Source organism: Echinococcus granulosus (genome assembly GCF_000524195.1).
Source record: "Echinococcus granulosus chromosome Unknown EG_S00195, whole genome shotgun sequence".
Classification (NCBI taxonomy): domain Eukaryota; kingdom Metazoa; phylum Platyhelminthes; class Cestoda; order Cyclophyllidea; family Taeniidae; genus Echinococcus; species Echinococcus granulosus.
In genome coordinates this window covers 10993-27358 of record NW_020170575.1, presented here as the reverse complement: position 1 = coordinate 27358, position 16366 = coordinate 10993, and the positions used below count along the sequence as shown (strand labels likewise).

Below are 16366 nucleotides of genomic sequence, written 5' to 3'. Positions count from 1 at the left end.
CGAGTTGGCATGTTAGGTCACCCAAATTTAAGAATGTCTATTTAACTAGACTAGTATTTTTACGGGTATGACCCGAAATTTAAGCACAAGAGAACACTAAAGAAGTGAGAAAAGGTGAGTTTTACCAGCTAATTGTTTGAATTTTTGTAAGCTAAATAGTATACTAGCCAACTACCTTCAAAAATTTTATTTGGGGAAATTACCTTATTGAGAGAACTATACTTATTTTCCGGTATCGGGCCAGTTACTATAGTGGGATTTCAGGCATGACATTTGAAAACGGTGGGCAATGAATTAAATATTCACTTTTTGGGAACCGGTAAGGTACCAAGAGTGTAACGCCCAAGTAATAATCTACACACAACTAATGTCTGGTAACAATTCCAAAGTGCATGTACTACTAAGGCGGAAATGAGAAAATAATTGTAGAGATTCGAGATTTCTCTGAATAGAAAAGGCGATAAAATACTCTGGCAGAATAGGGGCTTGGGCTACTGGCATGGCTCGGAGGCCGGCCCGTCCTGTGAAGATACAATGGTGGAACATCTAAGTGGCCTCTTTCATTAAATAGAATTGACAGCAAAACAATCAACGTATTTCGGGCCATTGCTACAACTATGAAAAATCGTCATGCGAAACCCTAAGTTAGGTATCAGAAACTCAATAAATTATTCTGCTCCATTCCAATCATCAAAATTGCATAGTGTCAAGGTTTGATTAATCAAACTTATGCAGGGGAAGATTAAAAAACATAGGTTCATATTTTGGTGGCCTTTAACTACAAGAATACATGAGTGTATAAATTTTATTGAGGCATGAATAGTTTCCATTGTAGAAAATGCTTGCTACCCAGTGTTCGCTGCTAATCATATTTTTTTTCAGGAACCAAATGGCAAAATAATCAGATATGAAGAAAAGACCAAAATTTGTAAAAGCAGATCGGAATACTTTTGTTGTGCAGAATTTGTGCTTCTAATGTTTTATCAAAGAAAATCTTAGAGACTTGAAGCATAAGGGTGAGAAATGCAAAATGTAAAACCTTTTAGTAAGTAAATTAATCTTGTAATTGGGTAGAATGAGGGGAAAGGCGTCAACCTAGTTGATGCCTTGTGCAAACATAAAAAGCCCTCTCGATCGCAGCTATTCTCGTCCGGATATCAATTTGGTGTCTAAAGAAAAGGTGATTTGGTGGATATGGAGTTGCTTTGAAAATCACACAGTAACTTAGACGGAGGGGGAGGCAACGACATTTGAAAATATGCCATCCTGAACAAGTAAATAAATCATTCTGGTACAGAATGGTAGAATAACATTGGCCATTCTGTCCCCGCACCATAGAAAACCTGATCAAAATACTTTACGTTGAAAGTTAGCTGTCTGTATAGAGAGTAAGCTGGTGGAGCTCACATTTTAATCCATAGAAAGCGCCTTCACTCAGAATTTGGTATACATACAAGGATGTTGATAAAAACGATTCCCCAATAATACTGGGCACAGAAAATTATTGTCACTTGAACTAAGCATTATAGTCATTTGTTAAAAAATTGCCAAGTTTAAAGAATAAGCTGCGGTTATCATTATCTTCTAAAAGGATGTGAAATTGTTTAACCGAAAGTCGGGAAATTGGCAAACCATCACAAACACTTTTACGTATACACGAATGTAATATTTGATCTTTCGGAAGCACTTAAATGTAGCCTACTAATTACTTCAAAATCTACTTTTAAAAATGCTCATGCTTTTTCAAAGTTTCAATGATCAAAGCGACTAATTGACGCCAAATATTTGGCACTTATGACTCAAAAGCGTTCATGGTAAACCAAGAAATTCGAGTTTTTAGGAGAAAAGAATGGGCCTTAATGAGAACCTATACAAGTGTACATTAATATTGTATGATTTGTTCTTATACACCATTTAAACGGTATCGAGAAGGCAGATTTAGTACAATATGATTTGTGGGTATGAGTGCCTCGGTCTAAGACAAACCAGGGACCCTATCAGTCCGGAATATAGCTCTAGGGGTAAGAACAGGTAGAGCATATAAGGAGAAGAGGACGATATTTTCCAGTCAAATCAGTTAAGTTTGAATCAAATAGAGTGAACGGTATGGGCTGATGTGTTGTAATAAAAGAACAGGACGCCCTCGGTGATTTACTCTAGTCACAAAGTTCACGACAGAGATACGGTTAATGAGAAAATCACATTAGCAAAACCAACTTCCTTTTTTTGCATATTTCTGTTGAATTAATTGCACTTTTATCCCTGGGTGAAACAATGCACCAGGCATCGTCACATTTTCTAGCGTTGTCTTCTAAAGGTACACCTAGGCTTTAAAAGCAAAGTTAAGCAAAATCTGCATAAACAGAAGTTACGTTAGAATAATATTTTAGATTAACAACTGCAATAAGATAATCAAAAATTATTTAACAACAAATCGACCAACAGTTTATTACTGAGGAGATTTTCTCAAGTCAGTCACTTTACTATTACCTGTACATATGCTTCTCGGTTCATGAGGCTTCTACATAGTCATTGGTTGACAATTGTGCGCATAAATATTACATGCCAAAAATAAACACAATGCCCTATTTTTGGGATGACGAGATTCACATAAGAGAGCACTAAAGTAACAAAAGCCAACAAAAGTTATTACACTAAATAATTTAAAATCGGGATTTTTAAAAACCGATATATTGGTGTGCTTACAATTCATTTCGTTTAAACTGCTATTCATCCAAACAAATGAATTTTTTGTTAAGATGTTTTTAGAAAAATAAAGGATTTCTGTAGATTATTACTCAGCACATTGTGTGAAATAAGGACGATTTAAATTCTCTCAGCACATAAGAAATAAATTGCTTAATTTTTAAATAAGTGAAATAGTTTAAGATGTGGAATCCGAAAGTCTGGTGAAGCATCGATTGAAGGAGCAATTCTAAGTCACATCGGAATGGAGTTTCTAGTACTATGGTTGCACTAATGCTTCTGCTTCCTCAAGGAATGCGCACTTTGTGCCCAATGGAGTGATCGATTGGTACCATTAAATGTCAAATTAAATAGGCAGTAATTAAGCATTTCCTGAAATGATATTTATCGTAGAGTTAAAGAAATATGAACTAGAATGCAAGTGCAGGTTAATAACACATTAATACTTAGTTTTCTTTAATGGTCCACCAAATGGGGTCTAGGCCATCCTGTTAGGTTTTAAAAAATACGTATCCATAAACATAACACCAATTTAGAGACATAAGTGTGTAACGCCACGGCCTTCTTTTCAGTATGGAAAGCAAGTGATCATTGCAGTACGCTGGTAGTAGGTAGCATAGGAAATTTCCGCCGAGTACTAATTGGCGAATGGTTTTAACATGTATTTTGATAACATTGTTTTACAATTTGAAGTTCACTGTATTGTCAGGCAGTGCGAGTGTATAGCTATAAAATCAGGTTCTAAAACAAAAAACATACTGTTTTTTTGTGAAGTCAAAAAACGGAACTTTTCCGATGATAGATGGTAGTCGTACTTTGCCTTGATTTGCACACATTGCGGCTGATTCTAAACACAAAAAGTTTACTGGCACATACACGCAAACACACAAGAAAGGTAAATATGTCTTCATCAAATCTTGGTGAACTTTAAAATGAATTAACTTAACTCATTGTTTTGGCTTTGAGTAGTCAAGGAGATCCAAATCACTTACAATTGGCAGGGTACATTTCATTTTAACCCTTATTGATGGTCAAAACTAAAGCACGAATCGTAGTTCAAGTAAAAAAGGATGCTACCTTTGAGAATTTATTTGCAAATGTCAAATTAAGGTGATGGGTAGCTTTACATTATGAAAAAGCGCTTAAAACAACTAGATGGAGTTACTGTGAATTCAGTAAATTTGACGTTAGTTAATAAGACAACCGCATTTAATGCCACGAATAACAGTTGGTTGCGGAGATTCATAATAGTTCAGGTAAACTAAAAAGAGTTACCAATCACAAAGAAAACTTGCTAAGATTTTCGGTTCTTCACAAAGACTAAGGCCTTTATAAAAAATTTCTACGTAAGTCGGTTCCAGCTACTTTGCAGTTCATAAAGTGTTATCAAAAGTATAACAATTAACGTGCTACCTCATTCAAATGCTGGAAGACGTTTATAAATAAAATCTTTTACAAAATAAAATCCTTCAACATCATTGCAAAAGAAAACCAACTCGAATACTTCACATACAGCAGACTGGTCTTATAGCGATTAAAGTAACAATCGTACATTTTTTGTATAAGTGCCTGGCCAGTCATAACCTCAAATAATCGAGATTTCTTTCTTAGGCAAGAAAATCCTTACAATATTCCATTCGCTCATCATGTTCGGGATGTTGTTTCAATTTCAAAACTGTTATGAGCGAAATATCAATGGAGGATATGGCGAAAATCAATGAAAGTGCGAGAATGCTCAGGACGATAACAATGGCTTAAGCGATAAGGTCAAGGGAACTTATGAATTTTTGATTTGTGAAACTCATAATTTAATCGAAATATTTGTTTATAATCCAAGTGCTGGAGACTACGGAACCCTTGTTTGTGAAGAAACGGGGATTGTGAGCATTAATTTCTACTGTGGCGTTGCTTGAGGATGCAAGAGAACTTAATGGAACATTCAAAGTCTGTGTACGTCTAATTTGTAATGCAAATTCCTTTCTGATTACCTTTTATAATCAAATTAAGTACTGTCGATGTTTGAGTTCAAAAGAGATTAAGGTGGCGGTTTGTTTGAGCATGATTGTAAGTTTAGGGATTCTTTTTCATACTTGCACAGGATGGTTTTACAATTACAACATAATTTCGTGCCTTATCCTTTAAAACCAAATTTTCATAAGATGGTCCCTAAATGCTACTGCCAACGTGGGGTGTAGATGGGTTACTTTGTGCACAAACTGGTGATTTATAATATTCCAAAATGAGTAATGTGCAATGCATACGCTTTTGCTGCTTCTAGCAGGACGATTGCTTTGATGTTACATTACATGACTCGGAAAAGTTTTCATTGCTGTGTAACCTTCACAAGTGATCAAAACAGCTTCCAACATTTCATAACATAATGCACCTTGATGACAACTTGTAGACAACATAACGAACTTGCAAGCCGTCTATAATTAGAAGTTATTTCCGTTACTTTCAAAATACTGCTATTCATATAAATATTTGATATTAAGATTCTACGAATTTTGTTAGTGTTTGGACACTTTAGTAACCGTGGTCTAGAGGATTTGTTAATGCTTTGAGCTTAAGCGATGAAAACCAATCTTGTAAAGGGATGACTAAACTCATTTTAAGAAGCTCGCTATTCTTGTATCAATAAACTACAGTATCCTTCTGTAATAGTCACAGGAATGAATTTGATAATGTATATTCATTCACCCACATATGGTGGAAATGCATGCATTACAAGGCGAAATTTTTGTACATATATTCATATTTAGACAAAGAGGAATGGTCGCTTAATCTTATATTTATCAAAAATTGGTTGACTAATCTCATTTGTCAATAAAAACTTATGCTTTAGATAATTATATTAATCAAATAAGTAAATTTCTATTTCTAGCAAACAATCCAAGAGCTCAAATAGGGAGGCCCGTATGCATTCCTTTCGAAATTTGATGATTCACTCAAGAAGAACTTGGATACCGTCCAATATGTAGTCCATTAAGAATCATAATTAACTTGACCTAGTGTAGCCTCCCGAGACTCCCTGAAGACGAAAAAAGACAAAAAAATATATATATATATTCAGCACGGAGAAGGTGTCTGGGCTATTGGCATGGCCCAAAAGGCCAGCCCACCTAGCGAGGTACAAGGGGGCTAATTCAAAGTACAAAAGTGGCGCCTCACCAGAACCGAGGGATAAACCACTATCGTATTACACTAGTCACGCCAAGTCCGTGCGTGGTGCACCAGGGTTAAGTTACAACAGAGGAGGAATCTAATTGGCGCGATTTGTACCAATGAAATGGGAGCATGTAAATGCGGTTAAATAGACGCAAGCAGCTGCGCTGCAGCGTTTACGGTCCACTGGAACAGAAATGGCTCTCATCTACGTTCACTTCGAGTACCGTGAAGCTAGTCAAACAGAACCGATTCAGGAGATCGTAAACAGGGTGAGCAATAATCCTACTTTATCATAAAAGACCTTTTGGAAGTTAATTAAATATTAAAATATTTTTTGTTGTACACATTCACTCTGACAGCAACAAATAGTCGTTGGTAAATTTAAATTACTTTCCACCTGCTATTATAGCCAATATAATTTCAAATTTTAGTGTGTGAAAGGAAATAATAGATCATTAATAGTGTAAGTGGACGCAGACAACAAGAATGTAGGTGTTTACGACAAGGTCTAATTTATTTGACTCTGTCGATTAACTCACTTATTCGCATATGTGAAATAAAGTTTGAATATGGCAGCTCTAGCCTCAGAAAGAGCTTAAAATAAAGAGTCATGAGGGTACACGGTTTGCATGCATATTTTTTACATCAGTCGTATTTGTCTGATTGAGGCTTTGCCCCGACTGGAGTCTTGCTAGTGCTTCAAAGAGGGCTAAAGAGGTTCCGTTGAAATGGGGAGCTCAGTAAGAAGAATAGTTTAGTGCGTGATTGTTGTCAAATCATTTCAGATAGTGAATGGTGTGGCAGGATGAAATCGCACTCAGCACCACGTGGAGAAGCCTGTAACACATGAATCGATACTGACGCTATTGTGATGAGGCGTAAGTCAGGTCTTGCAAACTTCACATCTTAGACCCTGATTTAGCTAAGCTGGAAATCTGATTCTGGAATAAATTAAAAAACCTCAGACTCATTTTCAAGTCCATTCATTTTGGTATTGTAGAAAAAATGTAGAGGAATTTGGAGTTTCGTTCATGTTCACGGTTTATTAACTGCCTGTGGGGCATTTTATAAACACCTATTAAAATAAAAGAAATTATTAAATTGGGTAGACAGTCAATACTACTATTGCTATAACTCCATTAACCAAAGGTCTATTTTCGCTGTAAAAATTTGGCTTATAACCATTAAAAAAGAAAATGAAAAGTGATTTTTAGGCAAATTGGCCTATTTTTGCGACATGCATTTGGGTTCATTGTGATTTATGTTAAACTGTTTTTGGAAGAGAACCTAGCCCAGATGTAAAAGCTACTTATTGGACTAATACATATGAGAGAAGTAATTACTTTTCACTGCCAAATTTCAGTACCTCGATGAAAAGAAGCTGCTTTTGGAAAGGCCGCAGAGCGTGGCTGAGTATCAACCACTGACTAGGATTCTTGTCTCTGTCGACTCGGAATATGTTGACAAATTCATCGACGAGATCAACCAGTTTGAGTTTATAGCAGTCAAAAAGCATGCCTAGTTCCTTCTCTTATCGAAATGTTGTTTTTTGGGATTGATTAATGAGTAAACCAGTTTCTTTAACAGAAAACTACTTGTTATTTTAATAACAACCTTACAGATGTTGAATATCATTCAAATTTTGAACTAATTTTGTATATATAGGGCGACTACTGGATTGAAATATCTAATAATAACCTCTACGAATTAGATCACTTTACGGAATGTATCCTTTTGAATTGTAGCATAAAATTTAAAAAAGTCATTAACTGCAACTTTAATTAAGATATACCATTAGAATGCATTTAGTATACCTTTAAGATCCCGAAAGCTTTACATAGCTAAATAAAATGCAGGCTCTTAAAATGGGAACCTTAATCGCTATATACAGTCCTAGGAAACCCGAGCTGACAATATTCATAGCTTTATTGCCCGTGATTAGCCTGGAGCACTTGGAACTCTTATAAACTTAAGTGCTACGATCCGGCCTTTCCACATTAAGACCTCATTCAGTCACATGCATCTGTTCACTTTGCCAGCTGACGAAATTTATTTTGCTGTTGGTCTGCAAATAGATACAGGGGACAACTCACGCACCATAATCTCATCGGAATCAATACTTTACGTATTTCTTTATTCATACTTAGTGAACTCATTCGAAAAGGTGGTGTTCGCAGAAACACTAGAGCCTCTATAAGGCCTGATCTATAAGGCATCTGTGTTACTATATGCACCGCTTTTTCTGTATTTTCTGTATTGCTGCAGGTATTCGTGCGAACATACCATCACTTGGACTGGGAAGGATGAGTAGAGTATTTTTGAATTAAAGTGCAAAAAGTATTATTGAGAAACTCGCTAGTAGCCATGTACCATAGAATATCGGTACTCAAATAAGGGGTGTTTCAACGTAATGTAGCATACTTGAAAATAAAGTCTTTGTTAAGTAGAAATAAAACATCTCAACTCATTATTTTACCACTTTCTAAGAAGATGGGATGGCAGTAAGCCTCACGTTTGACACTGCGGATTATTTCGGAACATCTTTTGGCTAAAGTTTCAGGGCAGGGGACTTTTATTCAGGAACAAATTCAATCATGAATATGGATTTGTGTGAAGATGGCACACTGTCTGCAAACCCCAGTTAAATGCCATGGCTACACGTAAAAGCTAATTCGTCTGGACCTATACTAAGCGAAATGGGAAAAAAGCGATGCTTAGAGTAGGAGAGGTAAGATGCTTTCAAATTTGGAATAGAATAAATTAACAAACCTTATCAATTTAGCTTTAAGTTGGCCCAGGCATAGACAGTATTTTAAGGAAAAGCAATGCTAAAATAAACCTGGCAATGAAGTAAAATGGTTTCCAGGAATCAGAAAATGGTGAGAGACTTGAAAATATAAATTTTAAAGAAACTTCTGGCAAATATTTAGTTAGGCAATAACGGATAAAACGACTCGAGTCCTTACATCAATCAGCGTTTAAAGGGTAATAATGCTTCAACGGCAATAAAGTGAAACGGTTTGCAGAAAATCAGAATATAGTAAAACATTAGACCTTCGAATATGCGTTTTGAAGGGAGGTATGCCAAATATTCGGTTAGGAAATAATGAATAAAGCAACTAACGACTAGAGTTATAATGCCCTTCTGCAGTTAAAAGGATGAATTGATTCAAAATGTAACTTGAATGGCAATCGATTATAAGTATACCATAAAATAATCTTTAAGTACAACAAATCAACAATTATTGCAAAAAAACAGATTAGCAAATTTTAGCAGAAATTGAGTTCAGAGGAGAAATGAGACTTACAGAAATTTAGTTATTTGCACAGTGTGGATAGCGTAAATATTTAAAAGCAGAAATTGCATTTTCGGCTCTACAAAACTTTTGACTCTTTCCACAATGAGAGGGCGCAAAGGCGCCGTATCGGGGTCCAACTTTACACCGTACAGTAATCAGAAGGGATGTCTATATTTGTCGTTGCTACTTTTAACCTTAAGTACACAGTGTAAAGCTTTAGAACCGCCAATTGTGAGTGGAAAGGTTTTCGCAAACTACCAGTTATCACTTTCATTTTAAGAAAAGTCTCTGGACGCTACAGTCATGCCATCTGGACAAAAGTCTGGAAGTTCATGCAAAAGTGAGTGTGTAATGGAGTATTAATTAAGAAAGTAGATGACCGATTATTGTGCATCAACAATTGATATTTAGCTTCAGTTTAAACCAAAGATAACCTGTCAAACAACTTCTTTCTAATGACTACGTGGACTGTGAATTTCGCGAGCAGACTACGGTTGTCAACCGATGATAATTGGAAAAAAACCGCATTTTATTGAAATAACAATTTAGTCTTTACAACTCTCATGTTTTCATTCCAATATGGGCAGGAGATTTCACTTTCTTTCTTTCTAAATAAATGGCTTAAGTTTGATTACTTTTAGAAAGCCCAATTCATCGTAATCTAAGGCACTTCTTCAAAAAAATCAACAGTTTATTAAAGGTTGGTTTTCTTATTTAAATCACTTTGATTTTACTGCAGATAGTAGTCAAGGTATGATACACCTGTATAATATAGACTTTTGAATTAATTTGCTAACATACAAGCGGAGGATATACGTAAGAGTGCTATCTTCTGATCAATGAACATGGCGAGCGACGCATATGCATAATGCGTGCCGACTGCATATAAGTAATATGGATCCCTACTATTTTCTCCCTATGAGGTGATAACTATCACAAATATCTTGAAGTTTATTACGGAAACTAGGAAGAAGTTTCTTTTCAAAGTGTGTCGTCTAATTCTTATCGGAATTCTCTTTACAAAGATGAGAGTGATTCAAGAAAGGCAAATGGCAGTATAATCGAATAGTTTAGGAAGACTTGATGCCAAGAAGTCCTTCCACTGCTGAGTCAGTCAGTCTTATAGTTTTAGTTTACGGTGAGAATAGATGCAAAAAGTGTAAGTCACACATTTGTGCCCCCTGCAAAAAATGATTCACTGCAGAAGATTAATTTGGAATTACATCGTTGGAAGTAAAGAAGATAAACTGTCCTTCTTCCGTGTCATTTGGAATTGTGACTTGAAATTCAATTTTACTTGTGATGCTTACTGAAATTTTTGGTGCTCGACTGCTCAATTACCAGCAAAATTGAAATAACTCGCACATTTTACGCCTAGATTCAGATGCTTCCTTCATTTTTTGTCTGCTACACGTCATATCTGCATTAAAGTTGAATCTTGTAGGAGCGGTTTAGGTTGCTAAGAAATAGTCGTAGCAAAATTTTGCAATGTTTGGATATAATAAAGCGACCCTCAATTGGGCAGTGTTTGCATTGCATTGCATTTGTAACCAGCGTATTGTTGCCTTAATGAAAACGCATTTTTTACTAATCTTTTACATGCATTAATAATGAAGAGAACTAAGATATAGTCGACTTATACAATATATGCCTGATAAATTTGTATGGAGAAATAATAGGGTTGAAAGTCAGCCACCTTCAGGGATGGATGAAAATCGTCCTTTTGAGAATTCAGTTGCTGCAATTTTAGATTCATCATTTTATCTTTATTCCATCACATGGATAGCACCACACATTTAGTGCATTTGGAATAATATACAAGCAATAGTTCAGCGTGGTGATGTTTCTTTTATATGTCAGAAACTTGGCATTTCCAAAATTACTATCACAACATTGGACGTTAAAAAACCTCCTTTCTTAAGTCACTACCCCATGGAATGCCACTTTTATGAAGGTTGACGCATATGCAAAATATTTGCTGCTTTTTTATTTTTACTATTTTTTTTCGCTTTCAGGGGTAGAATTATGCATCTTTATTCAAAAAGTATCATACAATACTTATTCTAAAAAAATATATCAGGTTATTTTAATACCATTGGCTTATTGTCTAACATCGGAGCGTTATGAAGGAAAAAATGATTAATAATTACCCTTATTTCTCCTGCCATTTATCCACTTTTCAAACTGTTTATTCTGTTTATAATTTTTTTACGCCTTGGATTTTTTACAAAATTTTGGCTAACGCACGAGCATGGCAATTTGTAGCAGGTGGCGACAAAATTTCAGGTTGTCTTTATTTTTATGTTAAATGCAAAGCTAGTATTATCTAGTCTACTTTAAACATCACTAAACTACACATTCTCGAACTTAACTTCATCGACACTTGTCGAACCTTATCATGTGTCACTTGACGAGCATCGAGGCACAATAGGATGCATTTATTACTTAGAGAACTTGAAGAAGAGTTAACATTGTACAACTTACTTATGAAAGGCTGTGTGCTTATTTCTTAATTTACTGTAAGGTTTCTTATATGAGGCGATAAATATTTTAGTTGAAACTCGCAGACTGTATGTTAGGACATGTGCGAGGGTATAATTGCAGTATACACCGGAAGATGCTCCTTGCATTTTTTGAATGTTTTGTAAAAAAGTTCGCTTTGCAATATTCATGATTATAATGGATAGTCGTTCGTTCTTTGAAACTGTGTGGGCTTTAAGGAGTCAGGTGATTTCGCCACTTAAGTTGAGGGACTCAGTTATTATCAGTTAAATGAAAAATACTGCTTTTTGTTGATTTTATGAAAGACAAACAACAGTATTTGAATGACACCTTCAAAATTTTTTATTAAGTGGGTTTCTTTAAGTTTTTCCACGTGAGAAAGTCTTTCTCTTAAACACATTACTGGTATCTATAAGGATTTATGCCTCTTTGATGAGTGGCAGCCGCAAGATCTATTTGCAGTGATTGTAAATATTTATATTTTCTGATTACATTCTAGAAGAGAAAGTATTGCATCGACTGAACTGCAAATTAATCGCATAAGTCTATGAATCCTAAGCTGGCGTACTAAAAAATAATCGTATGCATTGCCACATTGTCGCATGTAAGGTGCCTAATTAACTTCACCGATAACACAGCCATGTGAAGCATACATGAATTGTCTATTAAAATCCATATTGATCATTTCTTGGTGGCAGTGCATAAAATAAATAGTGGAATTCTCAAGGTACCTGCCTAATTTGACTTAAGTACTGGCATTGATGATGAAATCACCTGGATCCGCATGATGATAGGCATGGGTGTGGATTTCAGTCATTAGGTATTCTTCTTGCTAAAATAAGGCATTTATTTAAGACGTGATTGGGCCTACACCGTGTCCATGCAGTCCCACTTTGTTGTTTTCTTCCTATTGTCCAATGATATAAAATCATAAAGAATAGCACCACCAGTTTGTTAACATGAGGCTGCATGGATTGCAAGTTACGTACTTCTTAAATGTGAAGAAATGCGATTTTTGCGTCGTTCATTAACAACAAGTCTTACTTTCCAAAGTCATGAAAGTTTAAAAATATTTGGCTCACACTCGAATGCCATTTTACATCTTTCTATGCGTTATTTAAATAATGCTGCATAATAAGTGTGCTTGTAGGTAATTATCACTGTTAACTGTCAGTTTACAAGGGAGCTCAACCACCGTCGACTCTCGGCTACAGTACATAACCTTCAAAAATTAAGATCACTTCACTTGAAATGTTTTAAGTCACACCACTTTAATTGGACTAAAATAATGTCATTTAAATGATGAGATGAACATCACCACTGGAACTAGTGCAATTCGCCCGACGAACTTTTCTTAGTGACCTATTGTGATTATAAATAATTTTGGTAGTTTTGGATATATAACTATGGCTCCCATTAGCATTATCCGGTCATTTTTGCTTAAGAATGGGTCACGGCTGCAGTCATTTTTATTCATTTGTTCCCGAGCGGTAATAATCTACCAAATTCATTCGGGATGCATCTTTGCAGAGCTGCTCTCATGTAAGTTGCTTGGTTTGTACGCATGATGAGCTTGCACTGGCAATAGATCTCTACAGTGACCCACAATTCACCCTACGACGAAGTCATTCCATTTCACAGAGCGTTTTAGTGGCACCCGTATTGTGGGACACTTGTAATAGCGCAAATTAGACATGATTTCACCTGTGCGAAGACAGAGTGCTTTCAAATGTATGGGCTAAAGCGGCCTTGCACCACGTTTGATGACTCTATTGCAATAATTAGTTCGTTGATTGAGTAAATTCTGTGATAATGAAGCAAGCTTTTCTTAATAATTATTCGTTATTCGAAAGTAATTTTCCTCTATACCGTTGACTTCCCTCAAGGTTCTTCTCAAATAGGTATTAGCTTATTGCATGGCTTTTTGTTTGCCCTATCTGAAAATGGATACTAATCTTACAGCAAAAGATCCTATCTTTTCTTGTAGTAGGTAAATTTACAGCATTATGATTTTAAACACTTCTTGTGTTAAATTAAATTAGGGACATTTGCAAGGGCAATAAAATCGAGTAGCAATAGAAATCACGCTCGATAAAATGTGGTCCATTAACTTTATGGATTAGTGAAGAATTATTCAACTTAAAACTGAAGCTGACATACCAGTTGTGATTTTGCGTAAAAAGGATTCACTACTGCATTCCGAGGAGTTTTATTAATTCTTTATGATTTCCAATTCCTAATTATCGTCTCTAAATTGCCAAAGACAACATGATTATCATTTTGCAACAAATCCTTATGACCTTTTCACTTGGAAAGGCCTTTAAATCACACTTGTGTCGCCAGTATTTCTTGGCGGTTTCTTATATAATCTTTATTACTTTTACAATGTCAGTAGGCCTTTAAGCCGAAGCCTTCTCCATTAGAGTTGGAAGTGAAGGATTGCAATATACCGGCGCTTCATTTTTGTCAGATACCACTCTCAAACTAGTGAATACCTTTGCCTGGCAGGTCGTACAATGCCAGTCAAAGCAAGTATTCTCCATATGATCTTGCCTACATTTTTTGGCTTTGTTGTTAGTCAAGGCAAATATATACATCACTTTCCATCTCTTTTTTGAACTTGCTCTGGCAATGGGCACTTAAGTTAAAAGTGAGTCTGCTCCACTTCCTTTTCATGCCAAACCGCTAGTCAATGCATATGTCGACTTGAAATTGAGTAACTAATGCCATTAGAAAAGGCGTTTGCGAAGTTTATTTAACCGTGTTTTTCAGTTAAATTTAAGCAGTTTTGATGAGTTGTTTGCTTGGATATTCAGTCAGAAACTATTTGCAGCAGGTAATTTGTAATAGCAGTAATAATGCAGTTGTATACAATGCCTGATCAGAGGAGAGTTAACGTCTATTCTCACGAACAATAAGCCAAAAGAGTCGTTGATGCTTGTGGTGCATTGAGCTTATGTTGAGTTATGAGTGGTTAGTGATTGGGACATGACTGTGCGTCTTTGTACCCATGCTCGATTTTATCCCTAGATTGGAGCCTCTCGACTGTCTGCCGTGACTGATCTAGTCTTGAATAGCATGTGTGATCATGATGCTCTACCCTGACGATGATTAGCCTGTGCATAAGCGGGAAGTTTGGTGCGTTGAGAACCTCCCAATTATGTGTACTTATAAGTATGCTAGAAATTAGCTCATTTTATGCGACACAATAAGGTTGCCTCCGTATTAACTCGTCATTTACGAAGTAGAGCCGTTCAGTTAACGTCTTTGCATAACAAGTCTATTGAACCACCCGTAGGAAGATGCGACATGCCCCATCTTTTCCTTGTTGGAGTCTGATGTTGATCACTAAGAGGAAATGGTTTGGGTAGAACAAAACCATTTTCATCCAGCAAAAGTGGAAGAACTGGAGAATCAGATGTCATCAGTGTTAGAAACTTATATTTTTATTTCCATGAACCTTTAGCATTACATAATTATTAAGGTATTCAGTGTCCATCTAGATGATAAATTAAGTACTTTAAAGAGGCTGACTCCGCAGTGCTGATAAGTGGCATTCAGAAGCCCGTTTCTATCTGGCAGCCAATTAGTGCCATTCTTAGGCAATGGGATCCAGCCATTTTAAAATTTAAGCTTACTACTTTTTTAACAAATTGCCATTTTCCTTTAAACAAACCCCATTCCAAGCTCATGAAATCTTACAAATCCCGCTATTCTGTACAATTTGTAGTTATTCAGCATTTTTAAGGAATGTCGTATCCTTTTAAAGGGTGGATATTCACTTGAGCGCAAAAATGTGTCAACGGTCAAATTTTTCTTATTTGTTTTACAAGTAGGCATTTTTAATTACGGAATTAAGTCAGAGATAAAAAAATGCCATAAACCCTTATTTCAGTAGCTTTTTAAAAATAACTGCAGGGCATTTATATTTACAAAATGGCCTTTACTAATGTAGCGTCCCGGGACTCCCTGAAGACGAAAGAAGACAAAGTACTTGGGCAGAATATATATTCAGCGCAGAGGTGTCTGGGCTATTGGCATGGCCCAAAAGGCCAGCCCACCCAGCGAGGTATAAAGGGGCTAATTCAAAGTACAAAAGTGGCGCCTCACCAATGCCGAGGAATAAACCACTATCGCATTGCACTAAAGCGAATTGTACTCCAAGTATTTCGATGGCGCTCACCTCCCTTACACCACTTAATGCAACACAAAGGCGTTTGTCCGTGAACACCTTAAAACTTACTTAACTCGTAAGTAAAACTATCTTAGTTTTCCTATCCAAATGTGAACGCGGCTTCATAGCATTTGCAAATCTTCGTTATTTTACCATGCGTCAGCACTGGATCTTGGTTTAGCTTCCTCCTTACTCTGATACATAAAATACTTAAACAAACTAAGAAGTCTTCAAAATTACAGACCCAAAGTCTGGGACAAATACCAACAATGCAAGAGCCCGGTAATAATTCCTTACGTTAATTTGCCTCCATGTTTACTCACTCAGATCGGATAATTGAGCTTAAGAAGACATCGAAATTTTGCGTATTACAAAGGTTGCACAGCTTAGAAAAGTTCAATGGGATATCTGCATTCGCGTCCGCCTTGGGGACTGGTGACGGCAGCTCAGTCACAGGGTTGATTTTAAATGACGGCCTGCCCCGTAAGGGATATGCTAGCGCGAACATGCTCAGAGA

The 16366-nt window shown here is 36.1% G+C and overlaps 2 protein-coding genes across 2 annotated transcripts; one reads left to right on the top strand and one right to left on the bottom strand. All coding sequences in view use genetic code 11, as the record gives it.

Annotated features, from left to right (window-relative positions):
* Positions 1–2521: 2521 nt before the first annotated feature.
* EGR_10161 (hypothetical protein) lies at positions 2522–3952 on the bottom strand (the record flags this gene model as incomplete). The annotated part of the gene is made up of 3 exons (XM_024499410.1): positions 2522–2784; positions 3522–3631; positions 3834–3952. The coding sequence occupies 3 exons, from the start codon at positions 3950–3952 to the stop codon at positions 2522–2524; spliced, it is 492 nt and encodes a 163-aa protein (XP_024346173.1).
* Positions 3953–6068: 2116 nt separating this feature from the next.
* EGR_10160 (hypothetical protein) lies at positions 6069–7396 on the top strand (the record flags this gene model as incomplete). Its single annotated transcript, XM_024499409.1, has 2 exons — positions 6069–6143; positions 7238–7396. The coding sequence occupies 2 exons, from the start codon at positions 6069–6071 to the stop codon at positions 7394–7396; spliced, it is 234 nt and encodes a 77-aa protein (XP_024346172.1).
* Between the last annotated feature and the right edge of the window lie 8970 nt (positions 7397–16366).